Source organism: Bombina bombina, chromosome 10 (assembly GCF_027579735.1).
Source record: "Bombina bombina isolate aBomBom1 chromosome 10, aBomBom1.pri, whole genome shotgun sequence".
Lineage (NCBI taxonomy): Eukaryota > Metazoa > Chordata > Amphibia > Anura > Bombinatoridae > Bombina > Bombina bombina.
In genome coordinates, this window is record NC_069508.1 from 48,173,971 (window position 1) to 48,195,803 (window position 21,833).

At 36.1% G+C, this 21,833-nt stretch overlaps 1 protein-coding gene across 3 annotated transcripts in view; it reads left to right on the plus strand.

The window, feature by feature from the left end:
* Window positions 1-9,283: 9,283 nt before the first annotated feature.
* TLCD4 (TLC domain containing 4) overlaps window positions 9,284-21,833 on the plus strand; it is a 97,753-nt gene continuing 85,203 nt past the window's right edge. For 2 of the 3 annotated variants that reach the window (XM_053694050.1, XM_053694052.1), the window contains exon 1: window positions 9,284-9,544. In XM_053694050.1, coding sequence (XP_053550025.1) covers window positions 9,497-9,544 — 48 coding nt within the window. In that variant the 5' untranslated portion in view covers window positions 9,284-9,496. Of the gene's footprint in view, window positions 9,549-21,833 lie in introns of all 3 variants that reach the window. The other variant, XM_053694051.1, reaches the window with a different exon arrangement.

Sequence of the window (21,833 nt, forward strand, 5' to 3'; positions counted from 1 at the left end):
CTGACCTTAATTGGCAGGATCAGACTGATATACTTCAGGAAAGTTTTCTTCTGTGAAAAGCACACTGGTCTAAAGAGGCTGCTTCCGGGTGATAATCGCCATAGAACAAGCCACTGAGCTGTTGTTCGTTCCTGTAGAGCGCTTCTCTCTTTGTATGCAAATTATTATGACCCTGGGGAAGTCTCCCTATGGGTGATGGGGGAAACCCGACGTGGACTCCTTGCCCAGTGTGCTTAGAGGAATGTGGCTGCACCTCACTGACGAGGCCCATAGGAGGCCGAAACGATCGTCTGGGGTTGTCATGTTCCTTGTTCAGAGGAGAATTGCCTGGTATTTCGGGGCTGGACTGACCTTAATTGGCAGGATCAGACTGATATACTTCAGGAAAGTTTTCTTCTGTGAAAAGCACACTGGTCTAAAGAGGCTGCTTCCGGGTGGTAATCGCCATAGAACAAGCCACTGAGCTGTTGTTCGTTCCTGGTAGAGCGCTTCTCTCTTTGTATGCATAGTAGATATTATTTATATATATTTTTGTGACATCATGTTAAATATATTATTATTTACAATTCACTTCACAATACATCCTACAAGCAACCTTTAATGAACATATATAAATAAAATATATTGTAAAATGTAATCAAACTCAATGTTATGCTTAACAGAAGTTAAAAAAAGTCATTGAGGCACTTTAAAGTTTTTGTACAATATTCACTTTATTGATTACAACTTTGAGCTGTCCACTGCCACACCACCACTTGACCACCGCCACACCACTGCCACAACCACTCCCAGATGACTCCTGCTGCTCCCACACACTCTGCAATCTCTGCAAAAATGGCCGTTTCGTGGGCACTCTCAGGTCCGCCCACAGCCGCACACTGTTCCGCCTCTCATCTTCCCACTCCGCCTCCGTTTTCATGACGAACAGAGCATTTTTTTTTTTAAATTCGTTGGATGATGACTTCGCCGGCTGGATGAGGATGGATGTCCGGACTTCGATAACTGTAAATGGATCGTCAGGGGTTAGTGTTAGTTTTTTTAAGGGTTTTTTGGGTGTTTTTTTTTTTAGCTTAGGGTTTTGGGCAATGTAAAAGAGCTAAATACCCTTTTAAGGGCAATGTCCATTCAAGATGCCCTTTTCAAGGCAATGGTTAGCTTACGTTTATTTAGATTTTTTTTTTGGGGGGGGGGGGTTGGTTGGGTTTTTACTGTTGGGGGGCGTTTGTATTTTTTTTACAGGTAAAACAGCTGATTTCTTTGGGACAATGCCCCACAAAAGGCCCTTAAAAGGGCCTTTGGCAGTTTAGTGTAAGGCTAGGGTTTTTTTTTATATTTTTGGGGTGGGCTTTTTTATTTTGATAGGGCTATTAGATTAGGAGTAATTTGTTTTTAATTTTTGAGATTTCGTTTTTATTTTTTGTAATTTAGTGTTTATTTCTTTTTGTAATTTAGAAGATTGTATTTTAATAATTTAATTTATTTTATTTTATTGTAATGTTAGTTTTTTAGTAAAAGGCAGGTTAGTTTTTATTTTACAGGTTAACTTTGTATTTATTTTAACTAGGTAGCTAGTAAATAGTTAATAACTATTTTACTGACTAATCTACCTAGTTAGAATAAATACAAACTTAGCTGTGAAATAAAAATAAAACCTAATATAAGCTACAATATAACTATAGGTTATTTTGGTAAGCTAGCTTAGGTTTTTATTTTACAGGTAAGTTTGTATTTAGTTTTAAATAGGAATTATTTAGTTAATAATTGTAAGGTTTTATTTAGATTTATTTTAATTATATTTAAGTTAGGGGATGTTTGGCTTAGGGTTACGTTAGGGTTTACGTTAGGGTTATGGTTAGGTTTAGGGGTTAAATATATTTATTTAGTGTTAGTGATATTGGAGGCCAGAGGTTTAGGGGTTGGCAGATTAGGGGGTTAATAACTGTAATGTAGGTGGCGGCTGATGTTAAGGGGCGGCAGATAGGGGTTAATATTTTTATTTAGGCGGCGGCGGGCGATGTTTAGATGGCGGCAGATTAGGAGTTAATAACTGTATGTAGGTGGCGGCGATGTCGGGGCGGTCAGATTAGGGGTGTTTAGACGTGGTTTTTATGTTAGGGTGTTAGTTTAAACATAACTTTTTCTTTCACATAGACATCAATGGGGCTAGCGTTACAGAGCTTTTGTTTCCGCGATCGCAGGTGTTAGGCTTCTTTTTCCCGGCTCTCCCCATTGATGTCTTTGGGGAAATCGTGCACGAGCACGGTCAAAGCAGCGATTGTATTTCGGTGCGGTATGGAGCTCAATGCCACCATATCGCCGCCACAAGCCTGCTTTTTACAAACTTGTAATAGCAGCGCTATAGGGGGAGGTAAAATAACGCCGCTTTTGTGGCGGTCATTAATTTATAGCGCTGAAAACACGTAATCTAGCTGATAGTGATTTAAATAGTAATCAACATTTTGCACACCCTACGACCTTATCTTTAAACCATTTATTTAATATGTGAGGGGTTAGATATGTTTGATGCAATAATTTTAGATGATATTCTCTTCTATCCATAGCAGTTTTCTTATTAATCAATGTACATCATTTTCATAAAGAAAATCCATGTTGTGACATGTTCTTCAGAAACTAATAACAAGCACAAAATGGACAGGGTTTCATAAAAAATACACACAGTTTGAGAGACAAATATTCAAAATATAGCAATTGTTATGTCAGACATTTTATACTTTTTTTAGGAACCCGCTTGAAATAATAGGGCAATTTTAGATCCATAGTAATAAATGTATGTCTCCTTACATTTCTCTGTCTGGTGTCTGGGACCAATAGAAACTGGGGATCAGACGCTTGGTTGCTCATGGTGGTGGAGCCTTGTCATCTCTTATATCACAAATAGGTGTTGTCAGGTGTCCTGCATTCACCCGACAGTCCAGTATCTCACACTAAAAGGTTCAATTTGTTTTAAAGTTCCCTGAGTGGCAGCAAAAGTTACAGGCCTCTTAGTCATCTATGCATTTCAAATATGTAGGTAAAGTGGTAACTCGGATAAAATATCTGCTCTGTTTTTTACTGATAACCTTGAAATTAAAACACTGACTGCTCTGTGTGTGTGTTACTAACAGTCAAGGTCATGGGAGAATTCATATCACTGCAGCTTGTGTTTTACTGGCAGACAAAATTATAAAAAATGGTTGTGGTTTAAGAGGGACAGGTCTAGTCAAAATTAAAACTTTAAAGGGGACATAAAACAGTTTGAGATCTATGCATATCCTAAAAGGGCTAATTCATTAAAAACAGTTTGCATAAAAAAATTGTTTAAAAAATTGCTGGCGAGTATTTTAAAATAATTTTCAAAAATAAGCAAAATTAATTACATAGCTTAGTTACATGGATCAGCCAACTCACCCCCATCAGTGTTTAGACACAGGCATTATATTTCAATTAGTTTCACAGCTTCTAGAACAGGCTCCAGCTGATAATCACTGTGCAGCTTTGCATTCTACCAAAAGAACAATAGATATAGATACAGCCATAGAAGGAAATGTGTGAGGGGGAATTAGAGCTTTACAATTCAGAAACTGAAAAGAAAGGGTTAATGAATTTTGCAGGTAAAGTAAGTTAGAGTACATATTATATTTTGTCTCTATACCAACTTGTTTTATGTCCCTTTAACGATTCAGATAAGGCATGTCATTTAAACAACAATCATCAAATTTTCTTTGTTCTCTTGGTATTTTTAGTTGAGAAGCTAAACCTAGGTAGGGCTCATATGCTAATTTCTAAGACCTTGAAGGTCACGCCTCTAATCTCAGTGCATTTTGACGAGTTTTTTCAAAGCTAGTTCATGTTTGCCATATAGATAAACAGTTTGCTCACGGCCAGTGGAGTTACCTAAGAGTCAGCACTGATTGGCTAAAAAAATGCAAATCTGTCAAAAGAACTGAAACAAGGGGGTAGTCTGCAGGGGGCACAAGGTAATCACAGAGGTAAAAAGTATATTAATATAACCGTGTTGGTAAGGCAAAACTGGGAATGGGTAATAAAGGGATTATCTTTTTAAACAATAACAATTCTGGAGTAGACTGTCCCTTTAAGGTACCGTTTTTGGGGAGGGGGCCATTATGTGACCCACCTACAGCATTTCTGCCCAATCACAGGTCGTCTAGGTATTTTTGTGAAGGGCAACTGCCACATCCTAATCACAAGCTGTGAAACTTTTCAAAGGAAGCATTTTTGCAATACATAGTACTTTGCCAAAATGCTGCTAAGCAAACATGAAATTAATTTCTGGTGTTTTTCACATGCAAGTCCAAAATGTGGAGAGTGTCACTTAAAAATGTTGTGGTTTATTGGAAAACCCACACTTTTTTTAAGTTTCATATAATTCTTTGTCATAAGTTAGAAAAAATAGATGTTGTGATGCTTTATTAGGACTTGAAAGGGACAGTAAACAACAAGACATGTAATACAAAAGGTTTTAGCTATATATAGTAAAACAGGCTTTGCAATATACTTTCCTTATTTGGATTTCCCCCCCTTTTCATGTAAATTAAAGGGATACTAAACCATTTTATTTATTTCATGATTCAGAATAGAGCATGAGATTTTAAGCACCTTTCTATTTACTCCTATTATCATTTTTTCTTTATTCTCCTTGCTATCTTAATTTGAAAAAGCAATACTGTAAGCTTTAGAGCCAGACCATTTTTGTTCAGAAATGGTTAGGCACTTGCTGATTTGTGGCTAAATGAAGCAAACCAATCAGCAGCTCTACCAAGGTGCTGAATGAAAAATTGATAATAGGAGTAAATTAGAAAGTTGCTTAAAATTGCATGCCTCTATCTGAATCATGAAAGAAAAAATGAGGGGTTAGTATCCCTTTAACTATGAAAATTGTGGATTTATTATCACAGAACTGAAAAAACACACTGCAGGTGTCTCAAAGCTAATCCTGCTCCATATATTTCCCTATTTGGCTTTAAAAGATAGAACTGCAAAACAATGTACTTTATACTAACAATATGGACCATGGCTAGCCTTGTTAGCTGCAAGACTCAAGCCCAGATTGGCTTCTCAAAATGAGGCAAGTGGTGGGTGGGGTTTTGTTATTGAAAAACAATTATAGGGACAGTAAAACACCTTGAAATTTGTATATTCCCCCTGTATTTGGTTTGTTAAATTTTGTCTGGTGTCTCATATTGTACTATACTTTTATCTTTGTTACCCATGGACAGCGCGGCAGAATCTGTTGGCGCTTTATAATAGTTAGTTATGTGTAATGAGACAATTTTGCAATATTTTTTCATTATATTTTTTTTGCCCCTTTTCATGTAAATGACACTAAAAAAATAAACAATTTCTTATCCTCAAAACTTACAATGCACCCTGCTGATTTATCAAGGCTAACCATGCTACATATATACATATAACTGGCTTTATTAGAAGAAAAAAAAAAGCAAAACAATTTAGTTGTGTACTAACTATATGACTGTGGCTAGCCTTGTTGGTCTGTGGACTAAAGCCCAGATTGCCTACTCAAATAAGGCAAATGGTGATTGTATTTTTGCTGTTGTTTAGACTTGGCTGATATGTTGTGTACTACAGCAACAACAACAGAAGTGTCTTGTGATTACAAGGTGTATACTGTGCCTTTAATGCAAACAAGATGTTAAATATGGAAAGACAAATATACACAACCCGAAAAAAAGTCCTGCAGTAACTTAAACAAAGAACACACATGTATGTTTTAAAGGGACAGTCTACAATAGAATTTTTATTGTTTAAAAAGATAGATAATCCCTTTATTACCTATTCCCCAGTTTTGCATAACCAACACGTGGTGACGTTATATTAAAGGGACAGTGAACCCAATTTTTTTCTTTTGTTATTCAGATAGAGCATGCAATTTTAAGCACCTTTCTAATTTACCTCCTTTTATCAAATTTTCTTCATTCTCATTGGAATCTTTATTTGAAAAGCAAGAATGTAAGTTTAGATGCCGGCCCATTTCTGGTGAACAACCTGGGTTGTTCTTGCTGATTGGTGGATACATTCACCCCACCAATAAACAAGTGCTGTCCAGTGTACTGAACCAAAAATTGCTGGCTCCTTAAGCTTAGATGCCTTCTTTTTCAAATAAAGATAGCAAGAAAACAAAGAGAATTGATAATATGAGTAAATTAGAAAGTTGCTTAACATTGTATGCTCTATCTGAATCACAAAAGCAAAAATTTGGGTTCAGTGTCCCTTTAATATACTTTTTACCTCTGTGATTACTTTGTATCTTAGCATCTTCTGACAGCCCCTTGATCACATGACTTTTTATTTATTATCTATTAACTTGCATTTTAGCCAATAAGTGCTGTTTCGTGCACAACTCGACAGGAGTGAGCATAATGGTATCTTTATGGCATACATTAATTAGCAGTCTCTTGTGAAAAGCTAATAAAAAAGCATATGATAAGAGGCTGCTGTAGTTGCTTAGAAACAAGTAGAAATTTAGAGGTTTAAAGGTTATAAAGTATATTAATATAACAATGTTGGTTGTGCAAAGCTGGGGATCGGGTAGTAAAAGTGTTATCTATCTTTTTAAACAATAACAATTTTAGTGTAGACTGTCCCTTTAAGGCCTGCATCCACTTTAAAGGGATACTAAACCCACAATTTTTCTTTCATGATTCAGATAGAGCATGCAATTTTAAGCAACTTTCTAATTTACTCCTATTATTAATTTTTCTTCATTCTCATGCTATTTTTATTTGAACAAGCAAGAATGTAAGCTTAAGAGCCGGCCCATTTTTATTTCAACACCTAGATAGCTCTTGCTGATTGGTTACTAAATGTTGCAAACCAATCAGCAAGCTCTACCAAGGTGTTGAACCAAAAATGGGCTGGCTCTTAACCTTCCATTCATGCTTTTTCAAATAGAGATAGCAAGAGAACGAAAAAAATAGATAATAGGAATAAATTGGAAAGTTGCTTAAAATTGCATGCTCTATCTGAATAGTGAAAGAATAAAATTGGGTTTTGTATCCCTTTAACTAAAATTTCTCAGAATGCTAACACAATTTGTTAATTTGTGAACATGTTTAAAGTGAAGGTAAAGTTAGCTATATCGCATTATTGCATTACACCGGCCACCCTAAATCAATGGTACTTATCTTTCATCAATTTTGTAAATTTTAATTCTAAACTCCGTTTTCACCGTTTTTAATTACCTTTTTTTCAAGCTGTCAATTCAACCCGTGTTTTTTTTTTTTTTTTTTACTTGCCGGTCAAGTTTTTCCAACAGCCAATTGAAATTCTGGACGTTAGGCAACCATCATTCGACGTCATCCCTCTGTTTGACAATCCGCGCATGCGTTCCGATTCTTTTTTCTCCCTTGGAAGACAAGCGCGCTCCCGTTTTGCGCATGCCTGTTGCGATGGTTTGTTGTTTCCTATCAATACTTAGGCTTTGTTTAACACCAGATAAGATTAACGCATGCGCATTGGTGGCTGTTGATGATTGTATGCGCATGCGCAGTTCATTTGATCCACGTGAACGCGCCTTTGAGAGACGTATAGAGCGGGTGGGACCGCTCTATACGTCAGAAATCAGAAAAAGGCTGATGGGAGGAGTCAGTAACAACACGGTAGAGAAATATAAATCTTTTTTATTAGATAAATCAATAATGCTATGTAAAAAAAAAGTTAGTGATTAGATTGTTTAGGATATGAATAATGCAATAATGTTTAAGGGACACTCAATCAAAATTAAACTTTCATTATTCAGATAGAGTCAGCCATTTTAAGCAACTTTCCAATTTACTTCCATTAACTAAATGTGCACAGTCTTTTTATATTTAAACGTTTTGAGTCACCAGCTCCTACTGAGCATGTGCAAGAATAAGTGTGTATGCATTTGTGAATGGCTGATAACTGTCACATGGTACGTGTATGCATTTGTGATTGGCTGATGGCTGTCACATGGTACAGGGGGAGTGGAAAAAGACATAACTTTTAAAATTGTCAGAAAAAAATATCTACTACTCATGTGAAGTTCAGACTAAGTGTTATTGCATTGTCTTGTTATCTTGTATTTGTTGATTATGCAAATCTACTGTGTTGACTGGTCCTTTATAGATCGTTCAAACCTTACCTTCACTTTAATGTTAGTGATTGCTTGCAGGTAGAACATTTCTTTTTTTTTGTAATTTACAGGTCATTTTTTTTTCTGATGCAGACAATGAGCTAAATAATAGCAAGAAACAAAATGGTAAATGTTCAATTACAGTGATAGCCAAAAAGTGAGTTATAGAGCAGCAAACACCTGGTCCTGAATAGGTAACAACTGCCCGGGTCAGTACAGCATGATTGCACTTTGTATTGCTTGCAGCATTATGGTTATTGTAGTTCCAATGCATTTGTGTAAACTACAATAGCCAAAATGCTATGCTCAACTCAAAAGTGATATGGCAGCTGCAGCTCCTTTTCAACGCAAAGCACTGCACTGACCCCTTTTTTATTTCAAACTGTTAAGTATGTGACAGTAGTGTATGGTGGTATTTCCCTTGGTGCCCCTAGCAGATGCTAGGCTCGCCTGCCCCTAAATATGACCTGGTGACAAACACACATATGTCTTTGGCTTAACATATGTTCATCAAGGTCCCAGTAGTGTATTGCTGCTCTGGAGCTGATTTAACTATGTGTTTATCCAAATTTAAAAGAGCAAAACATAGTTATAGACAAGCAATAGTGCAAAATAAAATGCTCCAACACATAAGAGCATTTTCCTTTGCACTATTATATCCCTTTAAAGTTGTGCATAAGTTGTGCATTTACCCTATAATACATAAATACATTTATTTATAGTCATCACATTAACATTATTTTTACTGCAAGATTGAACATGTTAGCTATGATTAGTAATGTGTTTATTCTTGTAGAAAGTTGCAGCAAGGTGCATTCTAAGCTGGGTACCAACATCTCTATTGTGCACATCTCTTTGATATATACACCCATTTACAAATAATATCATAATAATAATATGCATGGTGCAGTTTGGCACAGATGAGCCTCCTCTTCTAGATAAGCATTTACTGTAATGTAGCCTGAGTCATGCTGGGCAGTTGTGGCATTGCATGGTGAAAATCCTTAACATCTTGTCTGCCAGAAAAGACTGCAGCACATTGCTCTGCACCTCTGCCGGACACAGGGCTAAGCTTGAATCAGTGTTCTGCCCTGTGGCACATTAAGGGTTAACACAGCTGTAACACGATCCAGCATTCACAGTCCTATATAGCCCAATGCAGGCTCCTCTCTCCATCCCAGCCCAGCTCTGATCACCGCCTCCTTATTGAGGCCTGGGGAGGGGAGTCAGGCACCGAGCTGCTCATACACACACACATTGCTTGTACTGGGGCTGCTATCTTGCCTGGCTCCGGTGGTTTTGTCTCTTCTGGATCAGCACGGATAATACCAGCAAACATGAGCACCGGCAGCTAGCCTGGGCATGATCCCACTGCAGCCCCTCATTGGCCTGGATGTAGGACCTCTTGTTGTAGGTAGGCCTGGGGCCCCATGTTTTTATATGATCACAAATAGTCATTTTGTTATATGATTACAAATGCTTATGTCCTTATTTGCCTGTAGACAACAATGCCTTTTATTGTGATTTTTTTTTTATCTTTCCTTTGTTTCATTACTGTATTGCTGCAAGCAGGTTTGTTTGAGCTTTAATTATATATATTTTTTAAATGTCTTGTTTATGTTTAGTGACTGAAATATATTTAGGCTTTTACTGTAAAAATATTATCACATTGTATAGCTAAATACCACTAATTAGATGAATGAATTGCTGCATTCTAGAATGTTGCAATTGTGTCTTCAATTCTTATTCATTATTAATGCCATTTAGATTTTTTATTTGAGGGGAATAATTAATTTTAATGTAATGTTATAATTATTTTTAATTTGAAAGTGTAGCATTGGATTAAATTATTATTTTTGGGCTCCTTGCATGTGATATACCAGGGGATTTTTTATGTAGGGGGTGGTAATACTGAGTTGATAAGGGAATTACAGTGAGAACCTAGGTGTTTTTTTTTTTTTTTTTTTGGGGGGGGGATAAATATGGATGTATTCATTCTGTTAAAACTTACTTTTATTCATGTATGGTTATTATCAGTGTTGCCCTAATAGTACAGAGTGGGCAATTTACCTGCTAGAAAGATCCTGTAATTCATTGCATTTAAAAAAACAAAGACAAGTAATACAGAATCTTGTTGTATAATCTATACAATTGAAAATTATTTCATGGCTCAATGCAAAGTTACTCTGGCGAAATAATTTTTAAATAGTAAAGTTTTGTAATTCATCATTGAAGTGATAATCCGTTCGTAAAGGATCAGTAAATACAAATACAATAATCAACAAATGCATGATAAAAATACAATGCAACATCACTTAGTCTGAACATTCAAGTGAGAAGTGTATATATATATTTCTGACAAATTTCAGTTATGTATTTTTCCACTCCTCCTGTCTCATGTGACAGTTATCAGCCAATCACAAATGCACATATGTATATTCTGTGTTTTGCACATGTTGAGTAGGAACTGGTGTTTCAAAAAGTGTAAATATAAAAAGACTGTGCACATTTTGTTAATGGAAGTAATTTGGAAAGTTGTTTAAAATTGCTGCTCTATCTAAATCATGTAAGTTTAATTTTTGACTTGAGTGTTCTTTAATAAGGGATTTAATTAGTGGAAAAACAACTCATTCAGTTTAGGTTGCGCAGCCATAAAAAACAATTGTTAGAGAATCAATTGGGATGTTATTACTTTTCAAAAATGTGGAAGAACCTGTAACTAACCAGTGAAAACTTGTTTTCCTCAATAGTTTTTTCCCGCCTAATAAATTGAAGGATGTCTTATACGGGGCATGGAATTGCAGCCCAAGATGCCTAGAGGTAAAATCCTAGCGTTTGTGAAAAGCTTGGATTTACCTTTGGAACACTAATAAGTGGGCTTTCATTCATGAAGTATAAAATACTTCAGGCTGAAAGCGCCTTTATTTGTTCCAAGCAATCGCGTTCTGAGCTGCTAAAGGCAGGCCCACCGCAGAATGCTATTTTCCCTATTTGGTGCTCAGGAGGGTGACGTTTCCACCTCTTAGCCAATAGCTGTGCGGGGAAATCACTTTAAATCTGAAGCACTCGCCGTTGTGGGCAGTATATAAAGCTAGAAGCCTCAAAGAGATTCAGCGGATCCAGGCCCTGGAACTCACCTAACATGCTGCGTGACTCCTCTCCCGCTGTCTGTTGTCTCCCGCCTGCCGCTCTCCTCCAGCGCTTGGGAGTCACCGGCTGGGAAGGATGTAACCGGAAGCAGTGCCTGAGCCTAGTTAGGAGCCGGCACACGCTTTTGGATCTGGGGAGAGAGGGCTTTGTGTGTGTGCAGGGACCTCAGAGAAATGCAACAGTGAGTCAGTACTGTGTGCCCGACTCGCCGGCTGACCATTATTTATAATAAGCTGAAACCGGCGCCCTTGTAGGCACATGCCTTCTCTGCCTTAATATAAATCCGGCCCTAGTCTTATACAATAAATGTTTTTTTCTCACATCCCAAGAACAATTTTGGAGACTTGTATGCTTTTAGGATAATGGGTAACTGAATGAATATAAAACTGGCTCCCTAAAGAAGCTGTTCTTACTTAAAGTGATGGTAAACAAAGAGTATGTTTAAAGGGACAGTCTATGCATTCTCTATTGTTACATACCAGAGAAACATCCTGCAACTGGTCCCACATCTATAAGCTTGTAAAATGGCTGCCAAGCTTTGCCCACCTATTGCATGTATATTTTGGTGTGTTAAGTTTATCCAATCACTATCGACTCTTAAATAAGTTTTCTTATGCACACATGCTGATTTGTGCATGTGCAATTTGAAATAGCTAACTGAAAAATATTAAACGTGCACTGCTAAACTGTCATACAAGAAAACGGCTAACTGGACAAGAAGAAAGTTGTGGGTGGAGCTTGTCAGCCATTTTCAGCTGCTAACAAATGATGATTATTTAAAAGTTTTTCATGTACATCTTACAAGCTTATAGATGGGGAACCTGTTGCATGTCTGGTATGTAATAAAGAATAAGTATTGGGTCTAGACTGTTCCTTTAAGTTAAAAATAAAATCGCTTTTGAAAAAAAAGTAGTAGTATCTTTACTTCATAGCAACAGCATGCCTGAAAGTGTTAAAAATCGTCTGTAGTTTTATTACACTCGCCCCCACCACTGCCGCCCCACTTAGATGAAAGCTTTTAAGTATCCACCGTTCATCCAATGTCTATGTGAGCCATACGGCACCTTGCCCTGCCCTTAACTTTTCTTAGTATAGTATAAACATTATACAATGGGCCCAAAGAATGCAACAAAATATCCTATGCATAATCTTACTGATACAAGAGTACACTCAAGTTTAAGTTTATAATCTCCAATCCTAATACTCTACGTCCAATGTTTTATTAATGGCCAAGGCTTGGTCAGGTCCTTCTTTAAAGGGATAGGAAAGTCAAACTGAAACTTGCATATAATTTTAACACACTGTGCTTTCTTCAAAATTTTAAGACAATGTGCTTTGTTCTTTTGGTATCCCTTGTTAAAAAAGAATATGCACATAATCTTACACTAGTAGGAGCTAACTGCTGATTGGTGCCTGCACACATTTGTATTTTTTGATTAGCTGACTAGATGTGTTCAGCTAGCTCTCACTAGTGAAATGATGTCCCTTCAGCAATGGATAACAAGAGAATGAAGCAAATAATTGATTTAAATTGGCAGGTTGCTCTATCTGAATCACGAAAGAAAAATTTGGGGGTTTCCTGTCCCTTTTAATCAGTTTCTTAGCTGTGTAGAAAGACCGATTTTAAAAGAAATTGGTCAAAATTGAAATGTGCTTGGGTGCATGTCAGTTTGAAATAGACATTTTCGCAGTATACTTCAACTTCCATTAGTAAAAATGCTTCAAGTTATTACTGTGGTGTTGTGTTTTTTTTTTTTTTTTTTTTTTTTTTAGCTGCATATGCACATATGTTGTGAGGGCCCGTGCAAAAGTATTCAAACACCACACCTACTCTCAGAGCTGGCAGAGTATGAATAGCATCTGCCACTGCTGACTCTCTGAGGAGGTGTTTTGTTTGAATGCTGGTGCACAGGTCCTCACAGCATATGTACATATGCCTCTGAAAAACAGCAATAACCTTTACTAGAAGCATTTTTGCTAATGGAAGTATATTGTAAAAATGCTTCTATATAAAATGAATAAATGCACACTTCAATTTTAACCTTTCTATCCCTTAAATAAATCAAATGATAGAAGATTGAAAATGAGGGAACAGAGGAGAGAAGTCTTTAATAAATGACTTACAATACATGTAGACAGATGGGAGGACAGGAGATCATTATAAAATTCTAGTTATTAGCATAGAAAGCAGCATCCAATCAAATACATTACATCAGCAGTACAATGTATCCATTATATAGCGATAGCTTATTTTTAGAATCCGGACATTTTTAAGCTAGGGAGGAGTGCACTATAGATATACAATATTATTTTTATAACATTTTTATCAAACCCAATAGTTTTTCACCTCTCCTGTTATATAATTATTCTTAAAGGGACAGTGTAAAAATAAAATGCCCTATTTTGTTACTGCATGTCTTTACTTAAAGGGACACTAAAGTCAAATTAAACTTTCATGATTTAGCGCATGCAGTTGTAAGAGACTTTACAATTCACTTATCAAATTTTGCACAGTCTTTTTAATATAGTCTTACAGAGAGTGTGTGTGGTGTGGGGTGTGTATATATATATAAATATATATATATATATATATATATATACACTCTTTCTGAGACACCAGCTCCTACTGAGCATGTGCACAAGTTCATAGTGTAAAAGTATACTAGTCTGGCGGGCAAGTGGGTGAAAAATAAATTTGTCAGATAAAATTATACTGCTTGTTTTAAACTCAGAGTAAATGTTATTGCATCATCTCTTATATTATGCACTGTTAATCTATGAAATTGAACTGCATTTAAATGGTCCTTGTGCTTATGTGCCACTCCAAATAAAGACTTAGCTGGTGAACAAATAAAAGCAGACACACGTGTATGCACCAATCATTGCTCATATCATCATCATCAGGAACAGAATGATGGTTTTTCTAAGTGTGAACCTTTGTCTATTTGTTTAAAAGGATTCCTTTGAAATAGAGACAAATATTTTTACGCTAGAACGTCACTTTTGTGTAGGCCAACCATAGGTGAGATGATAACCATTTGCTTAGCAAGTATATCCTTCAAAATAATACCTCCTTATTTAGCACAGGTGTCCTACCATAATGTAGATACAATTATTATGGACAGTAATATTGCTGTGAAAATAGGGTTAGGACTTAGGTTAATTCTATTTAATGCAAAAAATTATATATATATATATACATACATACATACATACATACATACATACAAAAGGGGAGGTGGTACAGAGGTGCACATTCCTCTAAGCATAGCATGTTTAAAAGTTCACAAAAATGTATTGTAAAGCACAACAAATGCACACTCACACATAGAAACCTCCAAACAGATATGAGGTATGATAAAAGCACATATGGGTACAAAAAAGAATCTCACGACTCTACCGCAGTGTCCCAAAGTTGTCCTCCAACCTGCAGGGATGTTTCCAAAATGCATTCTATGGTGTTTAGTGTGCATTTGTTGTACTTACAATACATTTTGTGAACTTTTAAACATACTACCGCTAGAGGAGTGTGCGCCTCTGTACCCCCCTCCCCTTTTTGTCTCTATTAAGCTTGATCCGGTTTTCCAGGACTGTGTATCTAAGGGGCAGCAACTACTCGAATATTATGGATTCTTAAAGGGACACCAACTGGGGAAGACCAAAACCCGGAATCCCTCTCTCACACATATATCCTTTATTATATGTTTATTCTGTATGTACTACATGTACAATAATACTGTATATGATTTAGTGTGTTTGTATAGGGCGCTCTTTTTTTTGTGTGTGTGTTATAAAATATATATATATATATATATTATAATATTATATATATAATATATATATATATATATATATATTTATATATATATATATATATATATATATATATAATATATATATATATATACCTTGTTCAGTTTGTTTGGATTTGAGAGCTTGCATTTGTGGCTGTTTTAGGGTCCCAGGTATTGGAAAGGACCTTGACGTGGTACCTGGGCTTGTCCCATTTGGGCCAGATGCGGTAACTAACCTTTCCATTTTTGCTTTATAAATCTTAGCTGAGAGCTTGTGAGTGCTGGGCTTGCTCTGTGTGTTGTGTGTGTGTGTGTGTGGTGTATATATATATTATATATATATATATATAGATATATATATATATATATATTATAATATATATATATAATATATATAGTATATATATATATATATATATATTTACGCATTGCAGCCCTTTGTGGCATTTAAGAAGTTAACAAGATTTGCTAACCTCACTCTAGTGATTTTATTGCCTGTACTAATATATTGTATGCAACAGAATATCAGCGCACCCTTAGTCAAAGTCAAAATATTTCAGAGGAATTGTAATCAAATGTATCCATATTTAAATAAAAAATCAAATGAAAACTAGTTACAGACAATTATAAACAATTATAGTCTGCTAAATAGCCAACAATTATAACTATACAACTAGCTTGTTAGATTATCTTCTAACGAATATATACTCAATTTTCCTTAGTGAGTCCTCTGTGGCTGACCAAAGTAGAAACTTGTTCTGTGTAAAGTTCAGGTTCTCAGGGTTTTTAGCAAGGATTCGGATGCAGTCTTTGCGGCTTTTATTTGTATTTGCAACAATGTCTATTATCCTTCAGTCCTAGCCCAGACGCCGAAGTGCCTTACACTTGAGAACAGTCCAATACAGGTCTCTTGGCAGTTTATGGATGTTAAACTGCCGTTAATTTAATCCTATTTTAACCCTACGCGTTTCATTTGCACAACGAGCAAACTTCTTCAGGGGTAGTTTCTTAGATGCTAATACCATCTGCATCGAATAGTCTATATTTAAAATACCCTTAACGGAAGTGACATACGGGGAGCCGGCTAAGATAGCTGCATATGTCACTCCTGGGTCCTAAAAACATACATTTTACCATTACAACACATTATGTTACAATTAGCTCTGATACATATGTTCAAACAGTCTTATAGCTAACAGATGTGTGTTTATTATACGCTTTAGTTTATACCATCACAGATAACATTTGATACAAAGTGTTTTAAATAGAAATGATAAATAGTAAAAATAAACTGTATACTCCTCACACTTACATATTATATACACCTCATAGGATAATGCCTTAAATGGATACATTTTATTACCTTAGATCTAATATATACATATAATCCCTTTTTATGAAAACGCCGCTAAGTCTAGATCAATGTTTAATCCAGCTGGATAAAGACTTAAGTTCCGTGATCCAGAATGTGTCTCTCTCCTAAGTTTGGTCAGTGAACTGATCCCCCTCAATTTTAAATGGGATCATCCAATCGATCACCTTAATTTGGAGACCTTCAGGATTGCTAGGCATGAAAGTCCCTAAAATGGTCCCACAACACTATGCTTTACTATTCCCTTGGAGATGTTATTTGTGTGTTCCCAAAATCTAGTTTTTATTTTTCTCTTAGTCCTACCTAAATAGATTTTTTTTTTTACATGGAGAAATAAGTTGATAAACTACATGGGTAGATTCACACGTGCATCTATATTTCATGCTATAGTTTTGTCTCCAACTGCTACATTGTATGACATGATCGCACATATTACAAATTTCTTTTTTTGCATGGATAAATTCCAGATTGTGATCTCAACCAGTTTGATGTTGGGACTGTCGTTTGAATACTTTTTAATTTAGAGGGGGGCTAGAAAGTGTTTTAGATCTTTGTTTCTCCTAAAAATCATTTTTGTTTTTTTCACCCAATATGGGATTTAGAATTGGATCCTACTTGAGGATTTTCCAATTTTTTTTTTTGTAAGAATTTTTCTTATCTGATTTGATCCTTCAGAATAAGTTGTAATTAATAGAGGATCATCTTGTAAATTCATATTTTTCTAATAGAAGTTCTCTCAGATTTAGGAATTAGTAGATGTTCTCTAGCGATTGTATCTGTTTTGTTCTTGGCTTCCAATAGCCAATTCTTCTTATAGCCATTTTCTCTGATTTTGTTTGAAAGGATTTTTGCTTCCTTTTGGAAATCTGAATCCTTTGTGGCAATTCTTCTTAAGACGTTGATATTGTCCCCAGAGGTACATTTTGGATCCATTTTTCCAAATGCCCACTATTTGGGTTTAAAAAGTTATTCCTATCTGTATCCTTTCTAAAGGTTTTTTTTTTTTTTTTTTGTTTTTTGTTGTTTTTTTTTTACAGCAATTTTTCGTAACTCCTCTATATATAATGTTAAGTCCAAGAAATTGATAGACTCCTCTGTTATTAAACTGGTAAATTTTAAATGAAATACATTATTATTCAAATGAGTGATGAAATCTGAAGCTTCTTGTAAGGTCCTCTCCCAAATAAGAGCAGATCGTCTATATACAGTACTTGCAATATTTCTTAATATTCCTTAGATAAGGATTATTGGACCAAACGTAGCTATCTTCTTCAAATTCGCTCAAATGGATATTCGCATATGAGGGTGCCATGGTAGTACCCATGGCCGTCCCTTGCATTTGTCTATAAAATTTGTTCTCAAATAAGAAGCTATTATGGTCCAGAATGAATTGAATACCTTTTTAATATGAAAGCAATATGCTTTTCAATCATATTAAATCTTGCACAGTGGCAAGCAACTGCTTTAATATCTTTTGATACGGGATAGAGGTGTACAGTGATGAAACATCACATGAAATCCACAAGGACCCAGGCCCCCAGGTAGAACCCTCAAATTTATTAATCACATCCATGGTGTCTCTTACATATGTTTTTTTACTATTGGCTGTAAATAGTCATCAATATACTTGGACAGAATCAATACCTGAAATGATGGGTCTCCCAGGGGGATTTATTGGGTCCTTTTGGATTTTAAGGCAAGTGATAGAAGATTGGGGTTCTTGGGTTTGGTTCAGAGAATCTCACGACTCTACCGCAGTGTCCCAAAGTTGTTCTCCAACCTGCAGGGATGTTTCCAAAATGCATTCTATGTGTGAGTGTGCATTTGTTGTACTTTACAATACATTTTTGTGAACTTTTAAACATACTACGCTTAGAGGAGTGTGGCGCCTCTGTACCCCCTCCCCTTTTTGTCTCTATTTAGCTTGATCCGGTTTTCCAGGACACTGTATCTAAGGGGCTGCAACTACTCTAATATTATGGATTCTTAAAGGACACCAACTGGGGAAGACCTAAACCCGGAATCCCTCTCGCACACATATATCCCTTTATTGTATGTACAGTAATACTGTATATGATTTAGTGTGGTGGTATAGGGCTCTCTTATGTGTTGTGTGTGTGTGTGTAATATATATACAGTGGGACCTCGGTTTACAAACGACTCGGTATACGACGAAATTTCGGTTTACGAATTCAAAATCTTGAAAAAAAATTGTCTCGGTTTAAGAATTTTTTTCGCAATACGAAACAAATGTTCCGGTTTGCCCCTCGGTTTACGAATTTTTTTCGCAATACGAAACAAGTGTCCCCGGTTTGCCCCTGCATACTGAAGTGTGGGTAGCAGTTGGAGAGGTTTTTGGAGCCATTTGCAGCAAGTTGTTGAGCCCTTTGGAGCCATTTGCAGCAAGTTGTGGAGCCTTTTGGAGCCATTGGAGCCATTTGCAGCAAATTTTGGAGCCTTTTGGAGCCATTGGAACCTTTTGCAGCAGGTTTTTGTAGACTTTATTTGACTTTTTCTCTCACCTCCGGAACGCATTAATTGGTTTTCAATGCATTCCTATGGGAAACCGTGTTTCGGTTTACGAATTTTTTCGCAATAAGAAACGTCCCGGAGAACGAATTAAATTCGTAAACCGAGGTCCCACTGTATATATGTGTATATATATTATATATATATATATATATATATATATATATATATATATTATACACTCATTGTAGCCCTTTGTGGCATTTAAGAAGTTAACAAGATTTGCTAACCTCACTCTAGTGATTTTATTGCCTGCACTAATATATTATTTATACCTTTTTTTTTTTTTTTTTTTTTTTTTTTTTTTTTTTTTTTTTTTTTTTTTTTTTTTGCATCTGAATTTTTTCATGCTGTGAAAAAAGATTAAAAAACAAACTATTTACAGGAAATGCCTGGTTCTACCATATTAATATTCCTGCAGATTTGTATTTGTACAAGAGGACAAGCCTCTACAAACCTAACAAGAATACATTAATTTATACAGCAACATATGTTCTTCAAAGTCACCTTTAAAGGGACATTAAACAATTTTAGATGGTAATATACAATAATAATTTGTGTGTGTGTGTATATATATATATATATATATATTATATATATATACTCATTATTTATTTGTCCCCTTTCCTTTAATTCCATTCTGAAATTGTGAGTTTTTCAGTTTCTGTTAGAAATAGAAGTGCAGAACACTGTTATATTCCACTGCACACTCTCTAATGACCTATTTATAACTGTCCCTAATTGGCCACAGCAGAGAAGGTAACCTAAGTTACAATATGGCAGCTCCCATTGTTTTATACACATTAAAACTTTACACTAATTGTGTTACTATTTAAACAGCTAATGAAACTTTAAAAAATACATCTACATATTATACCCAGACTAATCTTTTCTTGAATGCATCACTCTAACATTTCTTTAGTGTTTAAAGGGTCAGTAAATTCACACATACTAAAATCATGGGCAATGTTTGTCTTTGCCATTGCATTTGAAACGCATTATTTAATTTTAATAAATCATGTTTCTCTTGTTAAGTGTATCCAGTCCACGGATCATCCATTACTTATGGGATATTCTCCTTCCCAACAGTAAGTTGCAGAGCTGCTATATAGCTCCTCCCCTCAATGCCATATCCAGTCATTCTCTTGCAACTCTCAACTAAGATGGAGGTCGTAAGAGGACTGTGGTGTTTTATACTTAGTTTATTTCTCAATCAAAAGTTTGTTATTTTTAAATGGTACCGGAGTGTACTGTTTATCTCAGGCAGTATTTAGAAGAAGAATCTGCCTGCGTTTTCTATGATCTTAGCAGAAGTAACTAAGATCCTTTGCTGTTCTCACATATTCTGAGGAGTGAGGTAACTTCAGAGGGGGAATAGCGTGCAGTTTTTCCTGCAATAAGGTATGTGCAGTTAAAATATTTTTCTAGGGATGGAATTTGCTAGAAAATGCTGCTGATACCGAAGTAATGGTAAGTAAAGCCTTAAATGCAGTGATAGCGACTGGTATCAGGCTTATTAATAGAGATACATACTCTTATAAAAGTGTATTTTAAAACGTTTGCTGGCATGTTTAATCGTTTTTTATATATGTTTGGTGATAAAACTTATTGGGGCCTATTTTTTTTTCCACATGGCTGGCTTGAATTTTGCCTAGAAACAGTTCCTGGAGGCTTTCCACTGTTGTAATATGAGTGGGAGGGGCCTATTTTAGCGCTTTTTTGCGCAGCAAAAATTACAGACACAGACATCCAGCTTCTTCCTGCATGTTCCAGGACTTCCTCTGAAGGGCTCAAAAGGCTTCAAAAGTTGTATTGAGGGAGGTAAAAAGCCACAGTAGAGCTGGTGGCAGTTGTTGTGACTGTTTAAAAAACGTTTTTGTCATTTGTTATTCCATTTTGGTATTAAGGGTTAATCATCCATTTGCAAGTGGGTGCAATGCTCTGCTAACTTGTTACATACACTGTAAAAATTTCGTTAGTGTAACTGCCTTTTTTCACTGTTATTTCAAATTTGGACAAAATTTGTGTTTCTTAAAGGTGCAGTAACGTTTTTTTATATTGCTTGTAAACTTGTTTAAGTGTTTTCCCAAGCTTGCTAGTTTCATTGCTAGTCTGCTTAAACATGTCTGATACAGAGGAACATGCAGGACATGGCTGCAATCATTAATAATACCCTGTCAGAGGTATTATCTAGATTGCCTGAATTAAGAGGCAAGCGCGATAGCTCTGGGGTTAGAGATACAGAGCGCGCAAATGCTGTAAGAGCCATGTCTGATACTGCGTCACAGTATGCAGAACATGAGGACGGAGAGCTTCCATTCTGTGGGTGACATCTCTGACTCGGGGAAACCTGATTCAGAGATTTCTCATTTTAAATTTAAGCTTGAGAACCTCCGTGTATTGCTTGGGGAGGTATTAGCTGCTCTGAATGACGTAACACAGTTGCAATTCCAGAGAAATTGTGTAGGCTGGATAGATACTATGCAGTGCCGGTGTGTACTGACGTTTTTTCCTATACCTAAAAGGCTTACAGAAATTATTAGCAAGGAGTGGGATAGACCCGGTGTGCCCTTTTCCCTCCTATATTTAGAAAAATGTTTCCAATAGATGCCACTACACGGGACTTATGGCAGACGGTCCTCCTAAGGTGGAGGGAGCAGTTTCTACTTTAGCAAAGCGTACCACTATCCCGGTTGAGGACAGTTGTGCTTTTCAGATCCAATGGATAAAAAATTAGAGGGTTACCTTAAGAAAATGTTTATTCAACAAGGTTTTATTTTGCAGCCCCTTGCATGCATTGCGCCTGTCACTGCTGCGGCGGCATTCTGGTTTGAGGTCCTGGAAGAGGCCATCC